General features: G+C 46.3%; 1 protein-coding gene across 1 annotated transcript; it reads right to left on the bottom strand.

Moving 5' to 3' along the window:
* Positions 1-3,864: 3,864 nt before the first annotated feature.
* LITAFD (LITAF domain containing) lies at positions 3,865-15,891 on the bottom strand. Its single transcript, XM_021539916.3, has 5 exons — positions 15,754-15,891; positions 8,265-8,370; positions 6,202-6,267; positions 4,942-5,101; positions 3,865-4,472 (listed from the first exon to the last, which is right to left on the bottom strand). Exons 2-5 carry the CDS (start codon positions 8,356-8,358, stop codon positions 4,364-4,366), a joined length of 429 nt encoding a protein of 142 aa, XP_021395591.1. The 5' UTR covers positions 8,359-8,370; positions 15,754-15,891; the 3' UTR covers positions 3,865-4,363.
* Positions 15,892-25,187: the final 9,296 nt, after the last annotated feature.

Raw genomic sequence — 25,187 nt, forward strand, 5'->3', positions numbered from 1 at the left:
TTTGGGTGCCTTTTGGGTTTTAGATGATTGGATTTTATGTGCTTCAGACATCACTAGTTTGGTGATGTCCATACTTTGATGCATTCCATATGCAGTTTTCAATTACTGAAGGATTTTCTGAAAAAAAAAAAAAAAAAGTTTTGGAGCACAAGTAACTTGTTACTGAAATGTGGAAACACCTATGAAGAGGAGGGCAGGAGGGTTTCTCAGGTGCAGTATGTTTGTTCATTAAAAAAAAAACTTATAAGAGTCTTCAAAATTGCCATGCTTTCCATTTCTTTATTTAGATTTTGGAATTATCTGGATAATAGACAGTGAATGCATTAAATTAAGGTAATGGTAATATAAGTGTTAAGCAATAAGGATGAATTTCATGGTACACAGCATCAGAGCAAAATGTTGTTAACAGCCCATCCGAATTCTCCCTAAGAAAATAGAGCGTGGTTCCTGTAGATTTATAGTGCCTTTTATCCTAAAGGAGTCCAAAGCATTCTGTGAAATCTGAGCAGATCACACCAGTGGTAGCTGCTGACTAGAGAGTGACAGCCAGCCCCAGCCCCTTCACCCGCCCCGGCCGCGGCGACCTGACCCGGCAGAGCCACCCGGCCGTGGCCTCCCGCAGGACGAGCAGAGCGAGTGCCTCCCGCATCCCGGATCTACCTCAGCTGCTGCCCCCGGAGCCCTGCCAGCCTCCCCGTGCCGGCGTCCCCGTGCCAGCGTCCCCGTGCCAGCGTCCCCGTGCCAGCCGTGCCAGCCTCCCCGTGCCAGCGTCCCCGTGCCAGCCTCCAGAGCTGCACCGCCCGGCCGCGGGCGCTGCGCTGGCTGCAGGCGGCAGCGCCCACATCGGAGCCACGCTGGGGGGTTGCTGTTTGATATCCTCTGTGAGAAATCGTTTTCTGTAGGAACTGTACATATTGTAAATAAAACAGCCCAGGGTAAACGCTGCATCGGTGTCTCTCGGCTCTTCATTTTGGAGAGGAGTGGGAGTTACAGCTATCAGTCCGCTCGGAACTCAGGGAGTTTTTGGTTAAATCAAATAGATGAAGTTTACAAAATTCAGCCAATTGTGTGTCAGGTATGGCATTAATAATGTAAGATGTGCTGGCCAGAAGGTAAAATCTGACTTGTATGTCAGCTTCCACATTTTGAGTCCTTGTTTTTCCTGAAACACTGAGGTGGAGAGTGTTTGATCTGAGAGCAGTAAGTGTCGTTGTTGACTGCTAAATCTGCCTGGTCTTTGGGGTCAGAAAAATGGGGAAATGTTCATGTGTGATATGTCCTAATCTGGCTCCTGTATTCTGTTTAATTTCTGCCCCAAGTGATGTTGAAGTTAGCTGTATAGCAAGCACAGCAGGAAATTATATTTGTTATGGCTGGAAGCATTTATTTTTTATTAAATAGTTGTGTAAAACTATTGTACCTATAAATAGTGGTGTAAAAATGTCCTAACTACTTCTGTTAAAAACCTCTTGCACATCTCAACTCATGTATTTATGTATTTTCTTTACTGTGTGTATATTCATGTGAATTTGGGTTTTGCACCTTTCCTGATAAATGTCACTGACTTGGTGCATTATTTACCACTAATTAACAGCAACAGTTGTGGTTTCACAGCCAGATTTTAAAATAGAGAAAAATCTTAGCATCCTAAAAAAAAGTGTGAATTGGTAAAACCTGTTGTGCTGCCATCTGTGTGGCTGCCTTTCATCCTTGTGGGTTTGGATTCCATTAGATCACAGTAGGTTGGGTGACTGGTGGGGACAGGCACTGACCTTGGTACAGAGGAGCAAAAGCTTGGGCAGCTGCTCTGGGAATGGCCTGGGTGTTGAGGAGGCTGCAGAATGTTGGCTCTGGGTTTCATGTAGGGCTGGGAAAATGGTTGCTGAACAGTTTTACATGTATTGATTATGTCTTTGCACATCTCGCACTCAGAAGACTGGGGTTTCTGTGGTCTAAGGGCTGCAGTGGTGTAGGTGTTGAAGTAAAAATCAGTGTATATGCCCAGCCCAGCTTATCTGAGCTGGGATCTGCTCAGTAGGGGCAGTTTGTGGTGCACACTGACAGCTGGCTTAGGGTGACAGGGCTGGAGGGCAGTGCCATTCCTGAAGCTCGTTTCCACGGCCACCTTCAACCCCAGTGTCCATTTACCCTCGCTGGGGACTCCTGACCTGGACTCTGCCCGTGTCCCTGTCCCGGTGTCCCTGTCCCGGTGTCCCTGTCCATGTCCCTGTCCCTGTCCCGGTGTCCCTGTCCCGGTGTCCCTGACCCTGTCCCGGTGTCCCTGTCCATGTCCCTGACCCTGTCCCGGTGTCTCTGTCCCGGTGTCCCTGTCCCGGTGTCCCTGACCCTGTCCCGGTGTCTCTGTCCCGGTGTCCCTGTCCCGGTGTCCCTGCCCATGTCCCTGACCCTGTCCCAGTGTCCCTGCCCATGTCCCTGACCCTGTCCCAGTGTCTCTGTCCCGGTCTCCCTGCCTATGTCCCTGACCCTGTCCCGGTGTCCCTGTCCCGGTGTCCCTGCCCCTGTCCCGGTGTCCCTGTCCCGGTGTCCCTGCCCATGTCCCTGACCCTGTCCCGGTGTCCGTGTCCCGGTGCCCCTGTCCCGGTGTCCCTGCCCGTGTCCCGGTGTCCCGGTGTCCCTGTCCCGGTGTCCCTGTCCATGTCCCTGTCCCTGTCCCGGTGCCCCGCGGGCGGAGCGCGCAGTGCGCCCCGTGCCCGGCAGGGGGCGGTGCCCCGGGACGGCGGCTGCGGCCCCGGTCAGTGAGTGACCGGACAGGGACAGGGACACTGCACCGGGACAGGGACACCGGGACAGGGACACACCAGGGACAGGGACACTGCACCGGGACAGGGACACACCAGGGACAGGGACACCGGGACAGGGACACCGGGACAGGGACACTGCACAGGGACAGGGACACACCAGGGACAGGGACACCGGGACAGGGACACACCAGGGACAGGGACACTGCACCGGGACAGGGACACACCAGGGACAGGGACACCGGGACAGGGACACTGCACAGGGACAGGGACACACCAGGGACAGGGACACACCAGGGACAGGGACACTGGGACAGGGACAGGGACACACCAGGGACAGGGACACACCAGGGACAGGGACACACCAGGGACAGGGACACCGGGACAGGGACACTGCACAGGGACACTGCACAGGGACAGGGACACACCAGGGACAGGGACACCGGGACAGGGGCACCGGGACAGGGGCAGGGACACCGGGACAGGGGCACCGGGACAGGGACACAGCAGGGACAGGGAGCGTGGTCCCAGCGCCGGCAGGATTTGGATCAGGAGCTGTTTGAGTGGCCGGCAGTGCAGCCCCGGGGCCGCTGCCCTGCATCCCCCCTGCCCTCAGCAACGCGTGTGCCAATGGGAAAGTATTCAGGATGGTATAACATGGAAATACACGAGTTTCTTCTCTGATTATTTTTCCAGCCAGCAATAAGCTGAGCAGCTGCTGCTACTGTCAGTGTTGAGAGGGGTCTGGGCACCTCCTGGCCATTGTAATTGCAGATATTTGATTGCCCAAGATAAGGAACTATTAAGTTCTGTAAAGGCTCCCTGCTTTGGGAGATGATGCACTGCAGTGAGAAGGCCAAGAGGTAAAATATAGGCCTTATGTTGTGGTAACTTTTTTCAAGCTGTGTTTGCTGATTTTTCTTCTTTGTGTCTTTGCCTTTTGCATTGTAGCTTCTTAATGTAAAAGGGATGTCCCAGTGACCTGCATCTCTGCTCTGGGTGCAACATGGCAGCAATGCAGACAGCAGAATTGCCAGTATTGTGAACAAAGGCAGGTTTATTTTTTTACCTCATACATAAGAGTAAAGACAGTTTCATAAATTAGTGTTTTGTTAATAAATAATCAGCTACACTGTGCCACCCACAGCCCTGCAGGGGTAGATCCTGTCAGGAGAAGAGCAGAGAGAAATGAAATCCCAGCCAGGCAGTTCCAGTGCAGAGAAGGTAAGAGCTTCTCTGAAATGTCCATGTCCAAACCTTGGTTTGTGGTGGGCTGAGAGGTCCAGAGGAGTCTGTGTCCCGGCTGGGTGGGAGATTTGAGAGGAGCTGAAGAACTCACCAGCTGAAAACTTCGCAGCACAGGCCAGCGAATCAAATAGAGCATAAATTAAATGATAGTGCAAATTATTCTTGAAGTGTTTTTTTGTTTTAAAGCCAGTGCAACCATGTGGTGGTAAACTAGAGTTCACCAGGTGGGTTCACCTGCAAGGGAGCTGCAGAACCTAAGCATAGTCCTGTGAGTTTCCTAGCAGTAGTTTTATGTGCAGAATCTTATGCCATTAGGAAATGGAAGCTTTACATCATCTGATTGCACAACTTTGTTTCTATAGTCTTTTGTATCTATAAATGTGAAAATGGCAGCATGGGCAGTAATGATCTGCATCCTTGAAGATCTTCACGAAGAGGGGGACGAAGCAGCATCCGAAGCAGCACCTAGAGCCAAAGGGGGGATGGACATGCACAGAATGATTACTGCTTCCCTTTTCTGCTGGCCACAGCTGTGATATTCCCCTGCCTTGTTCTGCCTGCCTTTTCACTGCGTGAATCCACTTCTTTCACAAGTCTATTAATGTTTAAAGTATCTCCCAAAAAATTAATCTTTGCTTCTGACGTCTTATGCATGAGTCTGTTTCTGAGCCTGATTCCAAATTGCAGTTGGGAAGTAGACAACGCTGTACTAATTTCTGCTTGTCTTATGAAAAGTGAAGCATACTGAGTTAAATTTAGCAAGTTTGCATCCCCTGTAGCCATGATGACTGTATCTAGAAAGGACAGGATGGCTTCTCATCAAGTGGAGAAGGGCAAACTGTCTGTATAGGCACTAACCAGAACTTTGATTTTTTAATTACTCATTTTTAGCCTTCTGCTGTGCTGAATCTGCACAGTGCCCATGCAAACTTACCCGACCATGCACAGGCTGGTGCACAGGAGGTAGGACAGCTTGCCCAGTCTGTAGGTGACCTGGGTGGTGATGTGCTGGCGGCAGGAAGGACAGATTGTGGATGTTGGTTTGCTGGAGAAGATCCCTGCGACGATGATGGGAGGCTGGGGCACCAAATAAACTGAGTTCAGGAGGAAAGGAGAAGCAGCCACATTAGAAGCAGGGGAAATATTTTGCAAGTTATAAAGCCTTAACTGGGAGAATGTGGGTTCTTAATGTGGCATCCATGTTATTATTGTTGATTTCAGGTGAATTTCTAAAGCCACTGTGCTGGTTGTTCTGTGTATCCCAGTACATTGCACCTAAAACCAGCCAGTGTTTATTTGAACAAGGACATACACAGGGAATTGTCTGTGGGATAATCCCCAGGCAGGCAGTCCCCACACCCTCTGCTGGATGTACTCTGACACTGAAGATTTGTCTTCTGATACTTAAAATTATATGAAAACGCTTGTTCTCCCTGAAGAAGAGATTTGAAGGAGGTTGGGGAACTTTTTGGATCAACTTTTCAGTAGTTATGAGAAATTCATCAAAGCAGTTACTCTTACACCTAAATGCCCTCAAACAGCTGCTGGTGCTGTCCTCAGTTAGTCTCTAGCTCATGTTTTTGCAGGCTAGACTTGACTATCATATTCCCTGAGGGGCACACCCCTTGTAGGTACATGAAGGATATTTTTTTCAGAAATGTTTTCAGTAAAAAAATACCATTTTAAGGATCCTAAAACAAGTTTAGGGTACAACTTCACACTGTAGCCTGAGGCAAAACTTGAGGAGTGGGAAGGTATCTGTTAGATAGACAGGATAGAGCATGTCTGAGTTCAAGTGCCTTCTGGTTTTAGGGATATTTAAAAATGTATGTCTCCTTTCTTTCTGTATGAGGTGTTACTGACTGTTCTTCAAAGCCTTTCCTCAGCAAGTCCTTTGAGCTTCTCCACATCATAAAGGTGACTAGAACAGGAACACTGGCCTTAAAATTATTTGTTCTGAAAGCCCTGGCTTCTGGCCATTTTGGTTTGTTTTTTTTTGTTGTTGTTTTTTTTTTTAATGGGTACTTCTGTAGATTGGCTAATGCTGGAAAATCAAGTCTGAGTTCCTTGTATTAGTTTATCTTCTGACATTTCTGTGGAAATTTTCCAGCTTATGAGATTGTGGTTGGGTCAGAAAGCTCCCACCCTCTCTGTTGATGCTAAAACCAAACCCATGTCACAGCCCTGGGCTTACCGGGCTCCTCGATGACCGTGGTTTCTCGGTAGGAGTAAGGTGGGGGAGAAGGATACTCATAGCCCCCTGTGCAAAGAAAAACAGTGCAAAAATGTGAAACTGCTAACAGCTTCTGGTTCCCAAAAGAGGGGCCTCACAGGGAGTGCAAATCCAGCACAGGGAGAACGGCCACGGAAACAATTCCTGGGTTTTCAAAGCCAGAAGAGCTGCAGTGGCTGCTGGCCTCACTTTTGTAACCAAAGCTGAGAAACCAAATCATTTCTTAGGAAAGGCAGCAGCTCCATCATTCATTCCAGCATAACACTCTCATGATACTCAATTTTAATTTAAGGACTCCACTGATAAATGAACCACAGTACTTCTACTTTCAGTGGTAATTACCCTTACTATTTAGTATTTAGAGCCTTTTTACTAGTTTAAACTTTATCAGCTTTCAACAAAGATATTTCATTATACTCTGTTTCAAAAAAAGTTAAAATATCTTTTTCCTTGTGCTTTGGAAGAAGGGAAGCTGGTGACTAAGACACCTCAAGCTTTTTCAGTTCTTTTGCTAATCTTTCAAATTAAGAATGCAATCAGCCTACCTGAGGTGAAATAAATGACTGCATTAAAGGAATACGTTCATGAATACATTCAAAATAAATCAATATAAAAAGCTTTACAGCCAGCTGGCATGGATGTGGTACCAAACCAGGACTGCTCTGGGACAGGAGGACAGTCCCTTAGAGAAATCTTGGCTGGTCAAGCCTGGGCAGCACTGGAGAAACTCTCACCCTCAGGCAGAGCAGCCCTGAGCTGGGAGTCCAGCCTGTGCTCAAGATTTTCACAAACCATGTGGGTGCAGCCAGGGAATGAGCCCACAGGGGTGCAAATGGAATATAAAACCAGAATTTTCCAGAGTGATCTAAAATATAGTGGCAAAGCAATATTGTCTTGAATGGCTTGCCAGAAGTGGTAAAAATTTGCAATGGCATTTAGGTTTCATGGTGGTGGGGTGGTTTTTGGTTTTGAAGAGTTTTCTGTTTGTTTTTTTTTGGTTGGTTTTTAGGGGGTGTTATTTCTAGGGGAAAAAAAAAATTTAAAACAATTAAAAACTAAATAATTTCCTTCTGATTTTGAAAAAGAATGTGCTTAGTACAAGTGAGTTCCCATCACTGCTTCCTGCCCAAGGACAAGCTGGATGGCAGTGCCTGTGCCTCGGCTGGGTGCTCACAGGTCAGGCTCCTTCTCTGAGAGCTCTGCTGAGCTTAGAAACAGGCCAGAGAGATTGTGGAAGACAAAAATATTTACAGAGAGAGCTGATCAGAGTGAAATGCTCTGAAAACGAGTCACAAGTGACACATCGAGCCCTATTAGTTACTGCCTGATCTCCCATTTGGATTTTTCCTCCAGTCCTGTCCAGAAAATGGCAATTTCCTCAGCAGCAGGAAGGTAAAGAAGGTACAATCGCTGAGGATGGGGAGTGCTGCCAGGTGCTTGTGGAGGTGTGAGAGCAGTGCCTGGGCTCAGGAGGAAAAGCCCAGCCAGAGAGCAGCACTGGTGCCCTGGAGCTGAGCTGTCAGCGCTGCCCTGGGCAGGGCTGCTCATCCCTGGAGGAGCCTGGGAGGGCAGCCTGGCCAGCAGGGATGGTAGGGAAAAGGCCAGTCCTCTGTAAAACTAGATGACAATTTAAGCAGCACAAAGCCCATCCACGTACAGAGTTTGTTGGATGAACATTTGCACGTTAGGGATGTGAAATTATTGTAGCGGTACAACTGCAATAAACCACGTGTTTGTTTGTTTGTTTTTAATATTAACTAAACAAACAAAATATTTATTGCCATTAGCTGGAACTGTGAATGCTGAGAATTTTAAACTTGCTGTGCTGAAAGGCACAGAACCATTTTAATGATGTTCCTATTAGGAGATCCTATCCCAAGCCTGGGTTTTTTATGCTGGCACAGACACTTTCCAAACCCATCACATCCCGGCAAGGCTGGACCCCAGATGTGCTCGGTGCCGTGCTGGAAGCCAACCCCCAGCGAGCCAAGGATCCCCCCGAGCCCCTTCCCAGCCCCGCTCACCGTCCTGGCCCAGCGCCGGGGCCGAGGGCTCCGCTCGGTGCCGCGGCTCGTACATGACCATGGGCACCTCGGGGCGCTGCTTCTCTGCAGACATCTCTGCACCCACCTGCCGAGGGAGGGCAAAGTCAAACCTTCCCTGTGGGAACCCAGAGCATCCCTCTGGCTGCCCTGGAGGGTCTGGGACCCTGGCAGGGGTCAGGAACCCCCCTGGACAGAGCCCCCAGAGACACTGGCTGTGATCTCTGTCCATGGAAAAGAGTTTTCAATCTTACAGGATAATTACCAGCTCGGAGTGTTTGATATAAGTAATAATTAAGTGTGGCACGGGTGCAAAAGGAAAATTGTAGGATTCTAGAATAGGGTTTCAAAGGGGACAAGATGAGGAAATTGGGTGTGCCTTGTCCTTTTTCTCCTTCTTCATGCCCTCCATGTTTCACTGTGGTGTTGGCATTTTTCTGTTGGTTCAGGCTGGGGACACACTGTCCAACGTAGGTGACAGATATTGGCACGTTATTGTAAATCTAGCCCAGGGAGTTTCTGGTATTTAATGTTTGTAACATCCCACTGAGGGCAGAGCCCCACACGCTGCCCTGCAGGACAGAGCTGGGCAAGGCAGCAGAACATGTTAGAGATAAACAGAATAAACAACCTTGGAACCAGCACAGACCAATTATGGCTTCTGCTTTGGTAGCGGGGCAGAAAGACAGAGACTTTCTACAATCTCAGAATCATCAATAGCACAGATTCTGACACTTCCCTGCCTGACTCTCCCTGCCCTGCGTTTGCGTTCTGCAGCTCCTGCTTCTCTCACTCGGCTGTTGCTCAGAGGGAAATCAGCAGTTCTCACACTCTGGTTTTTCTGTAGGATGGAGAGCAGTCAGTTCCTGTCGCACTTCGTGATGAGGAAAGTGGAGGGCAGAAAATACCATCTTAACTTATTTATTTGTGCTGGGATGCTAAAAGATTTTCCCCAGAAAACACTATTCAAACTGTGCAAACTCGGGACTGAAAGAGTTAACTGTGCAGAAAAGTTAAGCTATTTTTTTTGTATGGATTGTCAAAGTAATAAAAAGAAAAAGGAAGAGCCACTTGGAGCACCTGCCTTCAAGTGTGACTAAGTTAGTGCAATCAGCGGCAATTCGGATCCGTCTATCTTCGGGTTATTGTGCAAACTTATCAGCATTGTTATCGTGACCAGTTTTGTCCTGTGAAACCATTGTCTCATCGGTAGGTGACAGGCTTTTGTTGGGAAACACCCTCATTATGGGTGACTGCGCCGCCTGAGGCTCTGAGCAAGATGAGGCCACAAAATGTGTGTTTTGCAGGGGTGAGCAGGAGCTGATCTTGCAATAAAGGCGGGTGGGAGGAAGAGGACACGGATAAAATGTGTTTGCATCCCTGCCAGCCGAAAGCGAGGATTATTCCTAGCTGCCCCTCGCACCGGTATTGACTGGCTGATTTCCTACTAACATCTTATAAAGAGTCCTTTGCAGAAGAAAAGCACAACCTTTTTGCACAGGTCAGCGAGTGTTTTGGGGGACAAGGGAAGATTTTGGGGAAAAGGAGCGCAGATGCACAAACTGCCCGAATGTGTGAGGTCAAAGAAAAGCAGCAGAGGAATTGCTGGGCAAGGCAGGATGGTCTCAGCAGGTTTGTTTGCAAGGAACGTAGGAGGGGGAGGACAAAAGAGGGAGGATCAGTAATGCTGAGATAAAGCATCAGCCCCTCAGGAAGAGAAAAAAAAAAAGAGGAATTTGAAAATATCACCAGAAAAGATGTGCTGTAATTTTCACAAATCTGGATGAACAGCAGGTGATATGAAAAATGGTAGCAGAATGAATCATTAAGGGAATAGGTAGGATGGTGTGGAGAAAAAAAATCAGAAATACAGTATTGGCCATGTTAAGGCCAAAGATGCCTTAAGAAGGAAATTGCAAATACTGGGATTGGAGAAGATGGCTGGAGAAAGGTGCATCTCAGTATAATTGTTATAAAGGAGCTAAACCAGAGGATTGGGGATGGCAGAGGTGTTAATAGGACATTGTTGAAGCTTCATGAGGATCCCACTGAGAAGAGAAAAGATGGGTCAAGAGAATAGGAGAGTAGGATGAAGCTGTGAGAACCAAGGGAGAAGAAATAGTTTGTCAGTGGTGACTGAGGGCTCAGGAGTGAGGAGATAGATAAAACATTATCTATTATCTACATTAGCCGGTGTTGGCCAAGAGCTGCTCCCCTGGGACAGGGATTAGTGGGGAAAATTACAGGGAGTCTCCAAGTTTTCATCTTATTCCTGTATTGGTACACTAAATACTGGGTGGTGTCCATTTGGGTGACACTGCTGCAGAATTCATCTTGCTGTGAAACAGGAAAAAGAGGAAAGAGCTTTTGAATTCCATCCAGTGCCTGTAAGCCCAGGCAGGCACCTGCAAGAGGCGCAGGGTAGGAGGGAATAATAATAATAATGGGCAACAGAGTGAGAACTTGTCAAGGAAACTGTGGAGTGCAAGCGCACACTGAGCAATCCTGGCTCCACCCTGCGAGGGACCAGGAGAGCATCCCTGAATGTGAATGTGGAGGACACAGGTGCAAAACCAGTCAGCAGCAGAGTGGGGAATGGTGTGGGATGCCAGGTTTGTGTTTGATCTGCTGGAGCTGCCAAGCACAGGAGCTGTGGGCTGAGGCTGGATTGTGTCTTTCAGTACCCTGGTGTCAGAACTCAAAATGTCCCTCAGACATTTTTGGATGTTCCGGGTCCAGGTCAGAAGCATTTGAGACCCTGGCAGGCAGCTGGAAACAGCTGTGATTTTGGGTTTGAACCATGGAATCATTTACCAACTTTGCAGGAAGAACAAGAAGTCACAAAAGTTTAGATATTAGAGTAGAAGTAGTCACAAAGTAGAGGGAAGAATTTCTGAGTGCTGTACAGGGGGGTTTTGGTTTTGTACATGGGGGTCAGAGGTTTTAGGATGGAGGGATCTGGGCCTGCCCTGTCCTCCCTCTTTCTTCTTCCTTCCCTCCCTGGTCTTGGTGATGTTGGCACTCACAGATTGGTTTAGAGTAGAAAAGCACCATTTAATACAGGTAATAGGCATTGGGGAAAGCTGTAACCATGGAACACGTAATGTCCCATATAAAAGAGAGCAGCAGCCCTGGGCGGGGAGAGAAGAAGCAGTCGGGGTCAGAGAGGATGTCAGGGTGTGTGTGTGCCTCTGCCTGAGCTCTGAGCAAACCACAGCAGCCCCAGAAGAAAATCTTTTAGATAACTTGCAATAAACTGCCTTGAGACCGAACAACAGAGACTGCTGAGCCTTTCTTTGGAAGCTCAGGGTGGAGGAGAGACTTTTCCACCACACGGAGCCAGCCCTGACCCAGGGTGGGCTCTGTCACCCTGGCAGCTCTGTGTGCTGGGAGGCAGGAGCTGCCCCAGGCATGGGGGCTCAGCTCCTGCAGGAGCATCCTCAGCCTGTCTGGGACACAGCACTGGGGCTTGGACACCCTTTGGGCCTGAAAGCTGCACCTCCAGAGGGCCAGGCAAGGTTTTTAGGGTTGTTTCTGCAACTCTGCAGACCCTTTAATTTGGCACAGAAGCGCTTTCTCTCAGCTCTTGGTTCCAGCCGTGTGCAAGGTGCCTGAGAGCCCTTTAGGGCTGTGGCTCCCAAACCTGCAGGTGTTGTTGCCATAAATCAGAGCAAGCTATTTCCCTCTTTTTCAGGTGTTGGAGAGGAAGATATGGGAGAGAGCAGTGTGAGCAGCCCCGGAGGAAAAAGTCATAAGGAGAAATATCAGGAAGCAGGTCCTGAAGAGCAGGGAAAAGCCCTCTAAACTTGCCTGCAGTAACACCAGGAGGGTCACAATGAACTGCTGAGGAGTGATGGAGCTGCCCTCTCTGCAGCCACCCCAGCAAACAGAGCAGGGCACGCCCGCCCCGGGGCTCTCCTGGCTTTGTCCGAAGCAGATGGACTCAAACCACTCAAACTGCTCCATTTGCAGGCAGAACTGCCCAGTCCCACAGTCCCCTGTGCTCTCTCCAGTTTTAGTCTCGTCTACATATGCATACAAACCGGTTTGCACGAGAAAATAAAGCTGACTTTAAGTTCTGTGGAAATCAGTATTTAAAAAAAAAGAAGTAAATCATACCCTGAGGTATATGCACAAAGAGCCAATTCAGGGAAAGTAAGGCACAAATGACAAAGCCCTTCTGTTCCAGGAAGGAGATCCCAGGGAAGGATGGGCAGGCAGTTTCCATCATCTTCCTCTGATTTGCTCCAGGACCTTGTGTTTGGGTGTGAAGAGCAGCTGGTGCAGTCAAGCAGAGCTGGTGAGCTGTGAAATTCCAGGGCACAGCCCCTCTCCACTCCCAGCAGCAGCTCTGCAGTCCCTCCTGAATGTCCCTGTTAGCTAAATAACCCCACAGGCCGGATTAATTCCAAGCCCTCTCTGCTTGGAAAGGGATTTCATGTGAAAATGAAAGTTGCTGCAGTACTAATACTTTTCCAGGGTCATAGCTGGCTCTCAAGGATGGCATCTCAGCAAACAGTGACTTTATACAAAGTGCTTGATCTCCATTCCAGCTTCATCTGCTGTCAGTGTGGGATTTGCCAATCAGTGAGGGCATAGACAGAAAAAAGGGATAATGGAATTTGGGAGGAAAATCTAAGATTCAGGTATTTGAAGAATATAGGGTGCTACATTCAAAAGTTTGGTATTTTGGAAGATTAGCATTAAAATATTATAGCAAATAATCTCCACATTTCATGGACATGTGGAGGAATAGCAGTTCTCTCCAGTGGCCAGTTGGCTTCTAGGACACTGGCCCAAAGGCTTTCAGTTTGCTGCAATGTGTTCTGGTTCTCCTGTCATCACTGGTTTAATGTTTTCCTGGGCATTTAGCCCTTCCAGCTGTGTTTATAAGGCAATTTAAATTTCTGATATTTTGAAGAATGGCTATAAAATGCCATTGCTGGCATGCAATTACATCTAGGGCTTGAACAATATCAAGAGCCTGTTTCTCTTGATTGAAGCAGTTAATTCCAGTTTTTGGCTAGCAATGAAACACTGAACTGCTCAGTGGAGAGATCTTTTTTCCTTTAGTCCTGAGTCGGTCATTTTGGGTAACATTCACAATGTGCTGAGGGTTTTCAGATGTTCAAGAAGGAATAATTCCAGCTCAAATACAGAAAAACATAACTGGGGAGCAGCACTCAGGTGTTTTCCTATTCTCATTCTTAAATAGAAGCTAAAAGGGAGGACTGCTGGCAGCAAAGGAGAAGTTGGACTTTAGAAAGTATTCATTATATCTGGAGTAGACAACCTTTTCAAGGAGATGAAGAATGCTCTGCCAATTCTCTATTCTTTACTAATGAAATTAATTTTTTAATATCACAGTTATTCTGGCTTTTAATTCTGGCTTTCTGGATCAGGTTACCAGCCTCTTCAAATGGAGAGGATGTAGCTGAGGGGGACTGATTGAATATGAACCATATTTCCTGCTGCAAACTCTTCACCTGGTTCCCTTTTCTTGTCTGTTGACTGCCTTGCCTCACTCCCTGATATGTGCACTCACAAGGCTGCTGGAAAGGCAGGCACTGCCTGGGTTTTCCAGTCCTGTCCCACATCAGATGTTTGTGTCAGGTCAGTCCTCCATGAAGGGAGCCCTGGTCAATAATTCAGCACATTTACTGCTCCTGTTGCTCTCACCTTTAAGCAATCCCAAACACTGTAAACTTTCACAAACCTTCTAGTCTGGAATTATTAATAGTAGTTTCTGGCTGTGTGCTCTTGTGCCAGCATCATGCTTTTACAGAAAACCTTCTCCCCTTGAGCCACTCAGTGAATATTCCTGTCCCTTTGCAGCCTTCCCTTCTCAGGACTAAGCAAGGTTTGAGTCCTTTTCATTTCTGAGCAGTGAATTCATCCTTCTTGTCCATGAATGGTTGGTGACCTCTGTCCTCAGCCTATGGAATGGTATGAATGTCATCTTGTATTTAATGGAAAAGTTGTCTGCAGGATAATCCAGCAGCACTTATTTCCTTTTCCCAGCCACCTCACACTGGTGGTTTGTATTTAAGTTGTCATTAACCAGCAGCAGGTCTTTCTCCTCCAATGTCATTCTGTACTAATGAACTCCCAGGTTGCAGCTGAAATTTTTGGTAGTTTTTTAAGCGAGCTGCTTTGTTGCATTATAATGCACACAAATACTGCCACAGCAGGTTTCTAACTTTTCTTATTCCATGTAATAGATTTTCTGCTTCCATAATTTGTTTCTTAAGTCATACATTTTATTAGCCACTCCTATATTTCTGCCAAGGTTATTCATTATAATGCTGAATAAGATCAATCACTGCTTTCTGTGCTAACCTTTGATGCAAACCAGGTTTACCTATTAAACCTTGTTCCCTAATTTACTGTTTGAAGTACAATCCCTTGTGCCCTTGAAATGACCAACTTTTTTTGCATTTGAAGGGCACTTGCTGTGAAGGGTGAGCACAGCTGAGCCCTGGGATTGCATTAGAACTGGTCCCTCCCTAATTACCATTCCAAAAATAGAGTAATAACCACCAAAGGGATGCATTGTCCACTGGTTTGTGCATTAACGTGGGCTGGGGAAAAAAAAATGGGCTCAGTTCCTGTTCTGCCACAGTGACGTTTAACAGTTAATTAGTCTTGGTTTTCCTTAGCCCTGTTGTGGACAGAAATACTGTTTTGGGGAGATATTACATCAATTCTGCTGTGGTCACATTTGGTCATGCCTTCAAACTGGAGCAAACAGAAGATGGGAAGTGCTGAGTCTAGATTCAGCCTTTGTCCTCTGTGAGCACAATTTTGTCTTTCACGTTCCCTTTTAGCTTTCAAAATTGAGGGCAGCCTTACACAGTTTTTCCAGCACTTAATCATTACTTTAAAAATTGATGTTTGCCAGCTTTTAATTTAATTCCTTTATAGATGAACATTCCCTCACCAATAGCATTGACTCATGGGTAGCCAGGATTTCATTTTCACCCTTTTAAAAATAATATCCATAACTTGTCCTTCAAATGAAACTGATAGAGCAACTCAAGGAACGTGTCCTACAGCATCTGGACTTGGTTTAGCAACTCTTAAAAAGTTATTATGAATAAATCCACTTAAAGCAAGCAGGTATGTGCCCTGCTTTTAGGCGTGAGCTAAGGCCTTCCCTATGGTGCATTAGTTTGAATTTCTATCCTTATTACTGCTCTCATTTCCACCTTCTCAGAAACCTCCTTTTCCTCTCTTCCATCTCTGATCTCTTCTAGGAGAAAGAGAAAATATCCTGAGAAAATATCTTCAGATTTTAGGAACAAGAGAGAGGCTCGCAAGTTCTCAGAGGTTGCCAGGAGAAGTCAACAGTGGCCAGAGAAGCCGCAGCTGCCACATTCCCTGAGCTCAGCCTGCTCCAGCCCTGCCGGCTCCTTCTCTGCCTCCCGGGGGCAAACACAGCCATCATCCCACGCTGTCTGAAAGCTCTTACCTTTCTGGAGCTCTGGCAGATCCGGGGAGGAGAAAAGCTTCCGAAGGTGGTCACTCCATCCTGGCTGTGCCCTGGCTGTGGGGACAGAGCCCCTGGCAGGGCAGGGCCATGGCCCCGGCTCTGCCGCTGGTGCCAGCCCTGCTCAGGCTGTAATTACAGCTGTGTCACAGCCCAGCCCCTGCTCACACCTGCTCCGGCACACCAGGAATGCTGCGGGACCAGCTTGCACCAAGAGCTTGTTTGTGTCGCTTTGTTTTATTCCCAATATCCCAGAAATTTCCCTCTGTGCTATGCTGAAAGCTAATGGGGATGATGAGAAGCAGCATGGAAATAACTTGAGGGCAAAGTGTGTGTCCTCAAAAAGTGTGTATCCTCACCCATTGTGTGTGTCCTCAAAAAGTGGGTATCCTCACCCATAGTGTGTATCCTCAAAAAGTGGGTATCCTCACCCACTGTTGTGTGCATCCTCAAAAAGTGGGTATCCTCACCCGTTGTGCTTCTCTATGAGAAAAGAAGGAGGGAAAAAACACAGGTACAGGTATATCTGAGGCTCTGATATTTTATTACTGAGATCAGTGATCACTTTAAATTTCTGACCAATTAAGTGTGCTTAGATCAGCAAGGATCTCAGTGCAGGCTGGTAACTTGATATTTTAGCAGGCATCTTCTTGGTAAGCAGGTCTGCGTCTGAACTGGATTTTTGTTAAATAGATGCTTTGTGGTGGGTTGCCAGATGCCACCCAGACTCTCTTGTTCTCCTTATGAAGTCACATACCAATCACCATCCCAGGCAAACCAGACTAGACTTGGGGAAAACAAACTGAATTTATCACCAATTAAAATATATTGGAAAGGCAAGAAACAGAGACAATACCACCTCCCTCAGATGCCACACATTTGGCACCTCCAAGTATAAGAATAGCTGTGTGACCCTCTCAGTAAGAATTGTTTTTATTCATCTGAACCTTCTGCAAAACTGTTTTTCACTAAGATCTTCCTCCCCAGGAAGAGCCCGTGCCCCGTGCTTCCTGCAAGGATGGAGCAGGATGCCCTGGGTTTGTCTGGCACTCACATCACCAGCACAGAGGATGCTGCTGGCTCAGCTCCTGGACAAAATCTTCCCCAAGAAAGGGCTGCAGCAGTGCAGGAAGCCCCTGAGCTTGGAAAATTATTAGCAAAATAGGATTTTTTATTTCTCTTTATTTCTCAGTACAGCTGGGAAACTGCCATAGGAAAAGGAGGAAGGGAGGGAACTGTTGTGCACTCCAAGTTTTCATGCCCGTTTTGTCACCACAACTTGGGAAGTCTGGAAGCAGATTTTTTTGTTGTTGTTAATGGATGTTTTGGTGGGTTTGGATGCTGTTGATGGTGGCAGCCCATCACTTGCCTCTCCTCCAGATATGAAGGACAGGTACAGAGCACTCACTCAGATTTGCTTCACTGCCAAAGTGGAGGCTCAGCACTCAGAGCACGACACAAATCACCAGAGCAGCTGCAGACTCACCTCTCAGGAGTCACATCTCCAGGCTAAACTAAGAACAGGAAAGGGTGGCTGACAATCACTGTGGCTGATCCCATTTCTGCCTTTCAAATCTTTGCTCTTTCACAGACTTCTCATGTGATATTGGAAAAGTTATTCACTCTGTGTTGTCTTCATGTAAAGAAAAATAATAGACTGATTGTAATAAATGAATTTTAATAGAAATGTTAAGATGCTGTTTTATTGAATCTCAAATGCTTTGTGGAAAGGTTTCATTTTGACAGTATTTTCTTAGGAAAGTCACTGCGTGTTCATAATGCAATGTACTATTTCTTAAAGAGGTGCTTTAAGGTCTAGAGAAAACACTCTGGAACAAAAAAAAAAGGGAGAAGTATCAACATAGTAATATCTGTAGAAAAAGATGGATTTAAGAATACTCCTTTTTTATATTTATATATCAGAAAATCAGTGTGGGGGAAAGGGGCCATTTCTTAGGGGATGGGTGTCTTTTCCTGTCCTTGAACAGCAGAGGAAAAGAAGTGATGAAACCATGAGTGCATCCAGAAGTACCCATGCAGGAGAAACTCTGGCTGTGATGTAGGATGGCTCAAGTGTTTAAATATTTACAGCAGCTTTAATTCACTCAGTGTGCTGCCAAGCTGGGAAAATCCCTGCTGTGGCTAGAACTTCCAGGGCTCTGTGCAGGTGGCAGTGCCAGCTGTGCCCTGCTCTGGGTGGCACTGGGTGCTCTGCCACCTCCAGCCCTTGCTGCAGCTGAGCTGGAGAGAGCAAAGATCCTCCTGTGCCTGCCCAGCTGCCTCTGTCCCTCTGTGCTCCCCTGCCAGGGATCCCCAGATCCTCCTGTGCCTGCCCAGCTGCCTCTGTCCCTCTGTGCTCCCCTGCCAGGGATCCCCAGATCCTCCTGTGCCTGCCCAGCTGCCTCTGTCCCTCTGTGCTCCCCTGCCAGGGATCTCCCAGCCTGTGGGGGAAGTCGGTGGTTTTAAACTTTGCTTTACATGTGTATCACTGGCTTTGTTTCCCAACCTTAATTACAGCTAGGAGAAACAGTGTGATGCTTGGGAGGAGAGAGATGGTATCAGCCCCCTGAATATCATCTATGCTATCAGGGACAAACAAGGGTGCAATAATCATTATAAATTAGTCCATCAAGTGATGACTGCTTTTCCTATCTCTGTAAAAAATAGCATCTAGGAGCTATTCACCATTATTGGTGGCTTCTTTCCCATTTTTGCTTACAGTTTCTCATAGGATGAGAAAACTGGATTCAAGATTTTTGTGGGGTTTTTTTCCTGCATGAAGTTGGTAGCCCTGTTTCTGACCGTGGGTGTTGTAACTGTGGGGTTAAGATCAGAAGGATCTTTGTGTGAGATAAAGCTGTCAATTCTCACCTGGGGATTTCTGCAGAGCACTGCTGGATATCAAGCCCTACGTGACCCAGGTGGGAGAAGCTCTGGGAGGTTTGGAACCTGGCCCAGGACAGGACAGATCCCCATCAGAGCAGTGAGGACAGCCCTGTTCACCCACCTGTGCAGGTGGAATGGGGCACAAAGGAGATTTCTGTGCCTCTCCATTGACTCCAGGGGGCCTCAGACAAGTGGCTCATGGGTGGGTGAAACTGAGACTTAATTTTCTCTTTCCCATTTAAATAGTTCATATGTTCTTTGAAGCAAGATCATCAGATCAGCTCTTTCTTGCTGTTGTATGTTCAGGTCTAGCCCAGCTGATTGCAAGCTCTGTTAAAGCATGACAAAAATAAAGTTGAATTGAGATCTTATTAGAGATAATTCATATTTTGATATAGCTTCTCTGCTATTGGAAAACTAACAATTTGTACAGGTCCTTTTCTAATAAAGCTTGGAGAAAGGTCTGAACAGTTTTTCCAGTTATAGGAAGCAGTTCTCCCCTTGTGCAGTTCTCCCCCTGTTTACACCAGTAGGTATTTGTGTGCAGCCAGTGGGATCTGGAGCTGTGTTTTGTAATTCAAGAAATTCAATGTCTGTGAATATCCCTGCTGTTGTCTGCCATAAATACAGTGCAGGGAGAAAGAATTCCTTTCCCAGGTAAAATGCCAGTTCACTACAGGTGAACCCAGCTCCTCTTGGCTGGAACTCCCCTGTCCTGTTTGGTGTCTGAATGCAGCATTTTCTTGGAACACTGATTGCATTGCACAAGAAAGGTAAGAGTGACTCAAATATGAAACACCATTCTTCTCAGATAAGATCTAGAGATGAGTCACTTTAATGTGCAAAGTAAATATTTGGGTGACACGTGGCACACAGCTTAAAGCAGAAACCACTTCTGTGCAATGCTTTCCACATGAAAAATTATCTCCAATATGACAAATTGGACACTGTTTTTTTTTTTATCTAGTAATTTGCTTATTGAAATAAGATGTAGAAAAGCACCAACAACACATTATGCAGGAATCTGAAAAACCACTGTACCCTCTGCAACTCATCTGATCTGAGACCTCAGCCATTAGCCAGTTTTATTAACAGCACAACAGCCGTGGGTTTTCCCTTTCTTTTTTGTTCCTTTTAAAAGAACAGTTTTCAAAGCTCTGAGCTTGGTGTCAGAAAGATGGTTATAACATCCATATAGTCTTACTCATCGATGATGTGAGGCAGAAAACACTTAACAGTTTAATTCAAAATTAATCATTGACTCAAAGGAAAATGAGTGAATGTCCCTCTTTGTTTGCAAGGAATACCTTTATAAAAAGTTTTTATTGTTTTCTTATTTTTATTTTGGATTTTGGAAAAAACCCACAATCCTAAGTTGGTATTTGAAAATTTTTGAAACAATACATGGGAAAAGTCAGTGAGAACATTTCAAAATTTATTAATTTTTAAAATTTTTTGCTGTTTTTGACCACTGTGGCTGTTAATGGTGTTCAAGAGGAGACTTCTATTAGGTGAGAAGCCCTTGCACTCACAACAAATTCTCATTTTCTGCAAATACATCGCTGCCACCGACAGAAATTCTTGTGCTTTCAGCCCAGAGTTTGGTTTGGGCAGGCAGAGCTGCAGGGACCCTGCGAGGTCACTGCTGAGCCCTTGGAGAGGTGCAGCAGTGAGAGACCCCAGCAGCCAGCCTGCTGCAGCACTGCAATTGCATCTCCTGCTATTATCACACCTTAACAACTGCTAGGGCCACAGCCGTGAAGGATCAGACTCACAGACTGGAAAATAAAAAGGAATTGTGAAATTTCCCGCAGGGAGAACGAAGCCTGCTCTGCTGACGTGACAGTGGTGCTGACAGTGGTGGTGACACAGCCGGGCTGTGCCTGCCGTGCCCAAGGGGTGTCACATTTTCTGCTTGAATTAAAGGGATTTCAGAGTTTTCTAACAATGGGAATCAACAGGATTGTCACCTACACGATGCACATGACAAAACCAGGTTATAGATCATCGTGCTGACCTGGGAAGGAGCAGGAGTGGACCCTTAACCCCCAGGGTCGTTTGGGAAGTTCATTATCCAGATAATTAACTTCAGTGGTGAGGACTGAGATGCTGGAAAGAGCTGATCAGCAGAGCTGGCTTGCAAGTCTGGGATGTTTCTGATGTAAGGAGCAGTATGTGGTCAGATGTCTGAATTATTGTCTAATTGCACACTTTGGTGCACCACAGGAATACGTATCTCAGGATTCCAGCTGTCCCTAGAACTCTATTTTATTTTAATTATACAAGTGGACAACTTGAAAAGGAGATTGAACACAGTTTAAACAGGCCAAGAATAGGGCAGTGCTGACTTTGCACAGGCTGTGCAGAGACTTGTTGCTAGTGCAATCCAAATATTTTAGAAGTTGCTTCCCCCAGGGAATCCTGCTCTGTGCAGAGGTGTGAGTGCATTCCTGCCTTCCACCGCAAGGTCGAAGGATGCAAAAGGCACAAAACCACCGACTCCCAGTGCCTGATGCCTCTCATCAGAGGGGCTGCAATTCCTGCAGCCAGCAGGAGCCTGAGCCAAGGGATCTGTGTCACCTTCAGCTCTGGAGTCCTCTAATTAACAGGGGCAGTAATTAACCTTAGTCCCTGCATGGGGCCCTGCACTGGCAAATGCACTCTTTTGTTTATTTTCAGCATCCATTGTTTAGGAGTTAGATGGACATTTTTGGTTTGCTTTTGGTTTTTAAGTCTGTGATTCCTAAGTTTAATTTTAGGTAGTCCTGTGATGAGCAGGGAACTGGATTTGATGATCCTTATGGATCACTTCCAATCTGCCATATTCTGTGTCAGCTTCTGGAAGCAAACAAAATCATCTGAAAATTATGCTTTTTTCTTTTTCTTTCCAAGAGAATTAAATTTAAATCTCGAACAGCTGGACCTTCCTTCAATTTCCTCACTTGAAAGAAGCAGCAGGTTAGAGCATCGTTCCTATAAGAGAAAGTCTGGAAAGAGCTCAGCACAGCTGCTGTTTGTTGTGGCAGGCTAATGGCTGAATTACTGCCATAATCAAAGATACAAATCCCAACCAGTAAATACCCGGAAATGCAAAGTATTCTTGGAATTTCTATGTTGAGATTGTCTTGGAAGGTTTTTTCACCTGCCTGGTAGGTAGAGAATGACACTTTATATGAGAACATATATTCCTCTTTTATAGTTCATAACCATGTGTTTTCTTTCTTCTTTCCCTTGACTTAACTTTTAGAGCCCTTAGCAAAAAATCTGCCAGAAAAAGGGTTCCACTTAGGGAGAGCAGCATTCCAAGGGACCAAGCAGCTTTTCTGTGTGCCTGCTGTCTTTACGAAGGTGGTGCTGGTCAAAGAGCAATTTACACAAGTCACATGCAAATTTAACTATATACAGCTTCAGTTGCTGACCTTGTGACTGTGATACGCAGAAAGCAATGTCATAAAATCAAAAACTAAAATGCACATTAGTGTTCCATTAGCAAGCAGAACCATGTATGAAGCTGGAAAACTCTGGAATTGTGCAGACAGCCCCTGCTGGGCTGGCTGAGAGGCTGCTGCCCTCTGCAGCCTGCAGAGCCCCAGAGCTGGGGCTGGGGCACTGACAGAGCCCAGACACCTCCAGCCCCTCTGCCTCTTGCTTTCAGAAGCCTCAGGTTGAAATGTACTCGTATTTGATATCCCAAAGGATCTGCTTCCAACAGAATAGTTAACAAAATTAGGGAATTACAAAACCAAACAGAAGCAATGAAAAATCCAGAGCCATTACTTAGCTCTTTTATCACCTATTCCATCAAAAATAAACCAAGAAATAGTATTGCCTATTAATGGTCACTCACAGGGTCTGTAGTCCAGTATCTCATGTCTTACATGAAGATTACATCTTAAAAGCAAAGAATCCTTTCCATCACTGAGTTCAAAGTAGGCCACTCAAAGATCAGTGTGGGGACAGGATAATGGGATTTTCTTCTGTAGCTGAAGTTGGGGCCAGAGCCTGCAGTCCTCCATAATCCCATTCCTCACAATTTAGGTGCCTTTAAAGTTATTTTTGGACTTGCTCGAGGAGCCCTCTCATATCTGGATGACCCTGTTGTTGAGCCTTGAGGAGCAGCTGAGGTATCAAGACCTTACTAATTAAAATGATCCCTTTTACTTTATATACAGTGCTTTTCTTGATGGAAACAAAAGACACAGCAGGAAGTTACTCCTGTGGCTGGAACAATTCTCTGAAACTTGTCCAGCAGTGTCCAAATGTTAATCAGTCTGTGTCTGAAACTGTGTCAAGAGGGACTTGTAAAGAGCTAAAGGTGTGCAAAAGTAGTCCAGGAGATCAGGGAGGGAATTATCCTGAAATCAGCTGTAAGCAGGATGGTTGTTAAGGTATTACTGTACTGTAGAACTTGCCTCCTGCTCTCCTGTCAGGCTGTGGAACCACATCTTTATCTTGGGGCATGTCCCTTCTAATTTGCAACTCACTTCTGCTCAGTTTAAAGCCATTTTCTGCTATTTCATGTTTCAGTCTCAAAAATCTGCTGAAATTCCACCCTTTTTAATGCAGTCCTTGTTCTTCAAGCCCTGTGAAAAAGCAGCCAGGTACCCTGCAGATGTTGGTAGTTGTGATCACCGTGGGCAAGTGAAAACCACACTGATCCAGCTTTATTTTTTCTGGCCTGAAGAGAGAAGCTCTGCCTGTTTACCAGGGCACTGCTGTGTCCTTCACTTGGATGGCTGTTCCAGCCTGCTGAGGGAGCCATGAAACATCCCTGTACTTGGTGACAGCAAAATAATTAAACCCCCCCTACTAAGGACCAGAATTTAGGCACACTGCAGAGCTCACCAGGCTGGGTAATCCAATAAGTGCAGGAACTGGGAATTGTCCTGGCTATGTGTGTGAGCCTGTACAGAAAGAAAGAGAAAAAAAAAAAAAAAAAAAAAAAAGACAAAAGAATATGTGAAAAAAAAGACTTATTGTGCTCAAAACTCCTTGGGTTGTTCCTGTGGAAGGTCCTTAAAATCCTGACCCAGGAAGATGGAGATAACCCCAGCAGAGCACATGCAGAGCTAATTTGTGTGAGTGTTGTCAGGAGGCACTGGGGGAGAGAGATGCTGACTTTGTGCCAGCACAGGGGATCTTGAGCAGCAGCCGAGTGCTTCACTTGTGAGTTTAGCTTAGTTTTGAAGTGTCTCAAGCTCTGCAATGCCATTTCTAATTTTCCAGTGGTTTTGAGTGTGTTAGGCTGAAAGAGAAGATACAGAGAACTCCTTCAGCACAAAACTCTGCCCTGAGCCAGCTGAGTTTTACTGGACACTGGTTTAGGAGGATTTCAGGGCTGCACATGAGGTGCTCTGTTTGCTTCTCAGATATTTTACCTGGCAAGATGCCCAGTGATTATGTACTGAAAGATCAAGGGACACACTGGTGCTTCTAACCAAATGATTTCACTTTCAGAGCATGAGGAGCTCATGCAAGTGACAGGTCAGAGAGCAGATTAATTTGAACACAGTGTGCTTCTCACAACAGCCCTGCTTGGAGGGGAAGTGTTTCTTCTCAAAAAATAATAATTAAACAAGAGTGAGTTAGCTTATGTACCTCTGGATATGCTTTGCACTGCTCTGTCTCTCATTAACTCTTGCAAAATTACTGGTCAGAGAAATATATTATAACTTATCTGTTTCATGGTGCCCCTATCAATTAGGAGCAATGACATTATGCAAGAAATTAAAAGATGATAAAATCTTTCATAGCTGAACCTTGTCTTTTTCCTTGGCCCCTTTTCTCCTGGCATCCATTTAATTTCATTTCTCATAAAATGGTCAAATCACTGATTAATTGATCAGCTAGTGGTATTGCTGTGAAATACAGACATTTTTCTGCAGAGCAAATGGAATTATTTCTCTTGCTGTGCTGTTGGTTGAGTGCTGCTCTCAGTGGTAAAAGGCTCAGAGTTTCCTGGAGCAGTCAGGCAGACCAGTACTTTAAGAAGCTCAGAAATACTATTTTTCCCCTTTTTTTTGTCTGCCAGCCGTGACACGTTCCCACCTGCCTTTGCAACCCATCTCTGGCTTGTTGTAGCAGCATCAATCAGCAGAGCTGACAAAGCCCAAATGCCAGAGCAAGACCCAGAGCTGCCTCCTCAGCTTTTGCAGGGGCTGATCAGCCTCGTTTGCCCATCCTGCCAGCATCCTGCCCTGCTCTGAGCCCTGCTGGCATCCCAGCAGTGGGGCAGGGAGCTCAGCCCGGGCTCTGCCAGGATGTGCTGCCAGGATCTGCTGGCATCCCGAGCATCCCTGCCCTGTGCCTGCCTGGGATGTGCTCCCTGCACAGGAATTGCTGATGCTAAAGCAGCACTCAAACACACCAACAGTGTGAAAAGGTCTATCCCCCCCAGCTGGCCTGGAAGGATTGGTTATCAGTACCCTGTCCAGCTGGCATCCTCTGGGAATAAAGTCACTCCCAGGACAAAGCCAGGAAATGTTGCTTTAGGCCTCTTGCATTTACTCCTGACAAAGTCACTCATCAGT

This window comes from Lonchura striata, chromosome 14 (genome assembly GCF_050655825.1).
Source record: "Lonchura striata isolate lonStrDom1 chromosome 14, ASM5065582v1, whole genome shotgun sequence".
Taxonomy (NCBI): domain Eukaryota; kingdom Metazoa; phylum Chordata; class Aves; order Passeriformes; family Estrildidae; genus Lonchura; species Lonchura striata.

Coding starts and splice junctions, on each gene's coding strand:
- LITAFD (XM_021539916.3), bottom strand. CDS start 8,358: ATGTCTGCAGAGAAGCAGCGCCCCGAGGTGCCCATGGTCATGTACGAG. Junction 5,102..6,201: donor CACGGTCATCGAGGAGCCCG/GTAAGCCCAGGG, acceptor TCCTGAACTCAG/TTTATTTGGTGCCCCAGCCT. Junction 4,473..4,941: donor ACCAGCCTGTGCATGGTCGG/GTAAGTTTGCAT, acceptor CTTTGGCTCTAG/GTGCTGCTTCGGATGCTGCT.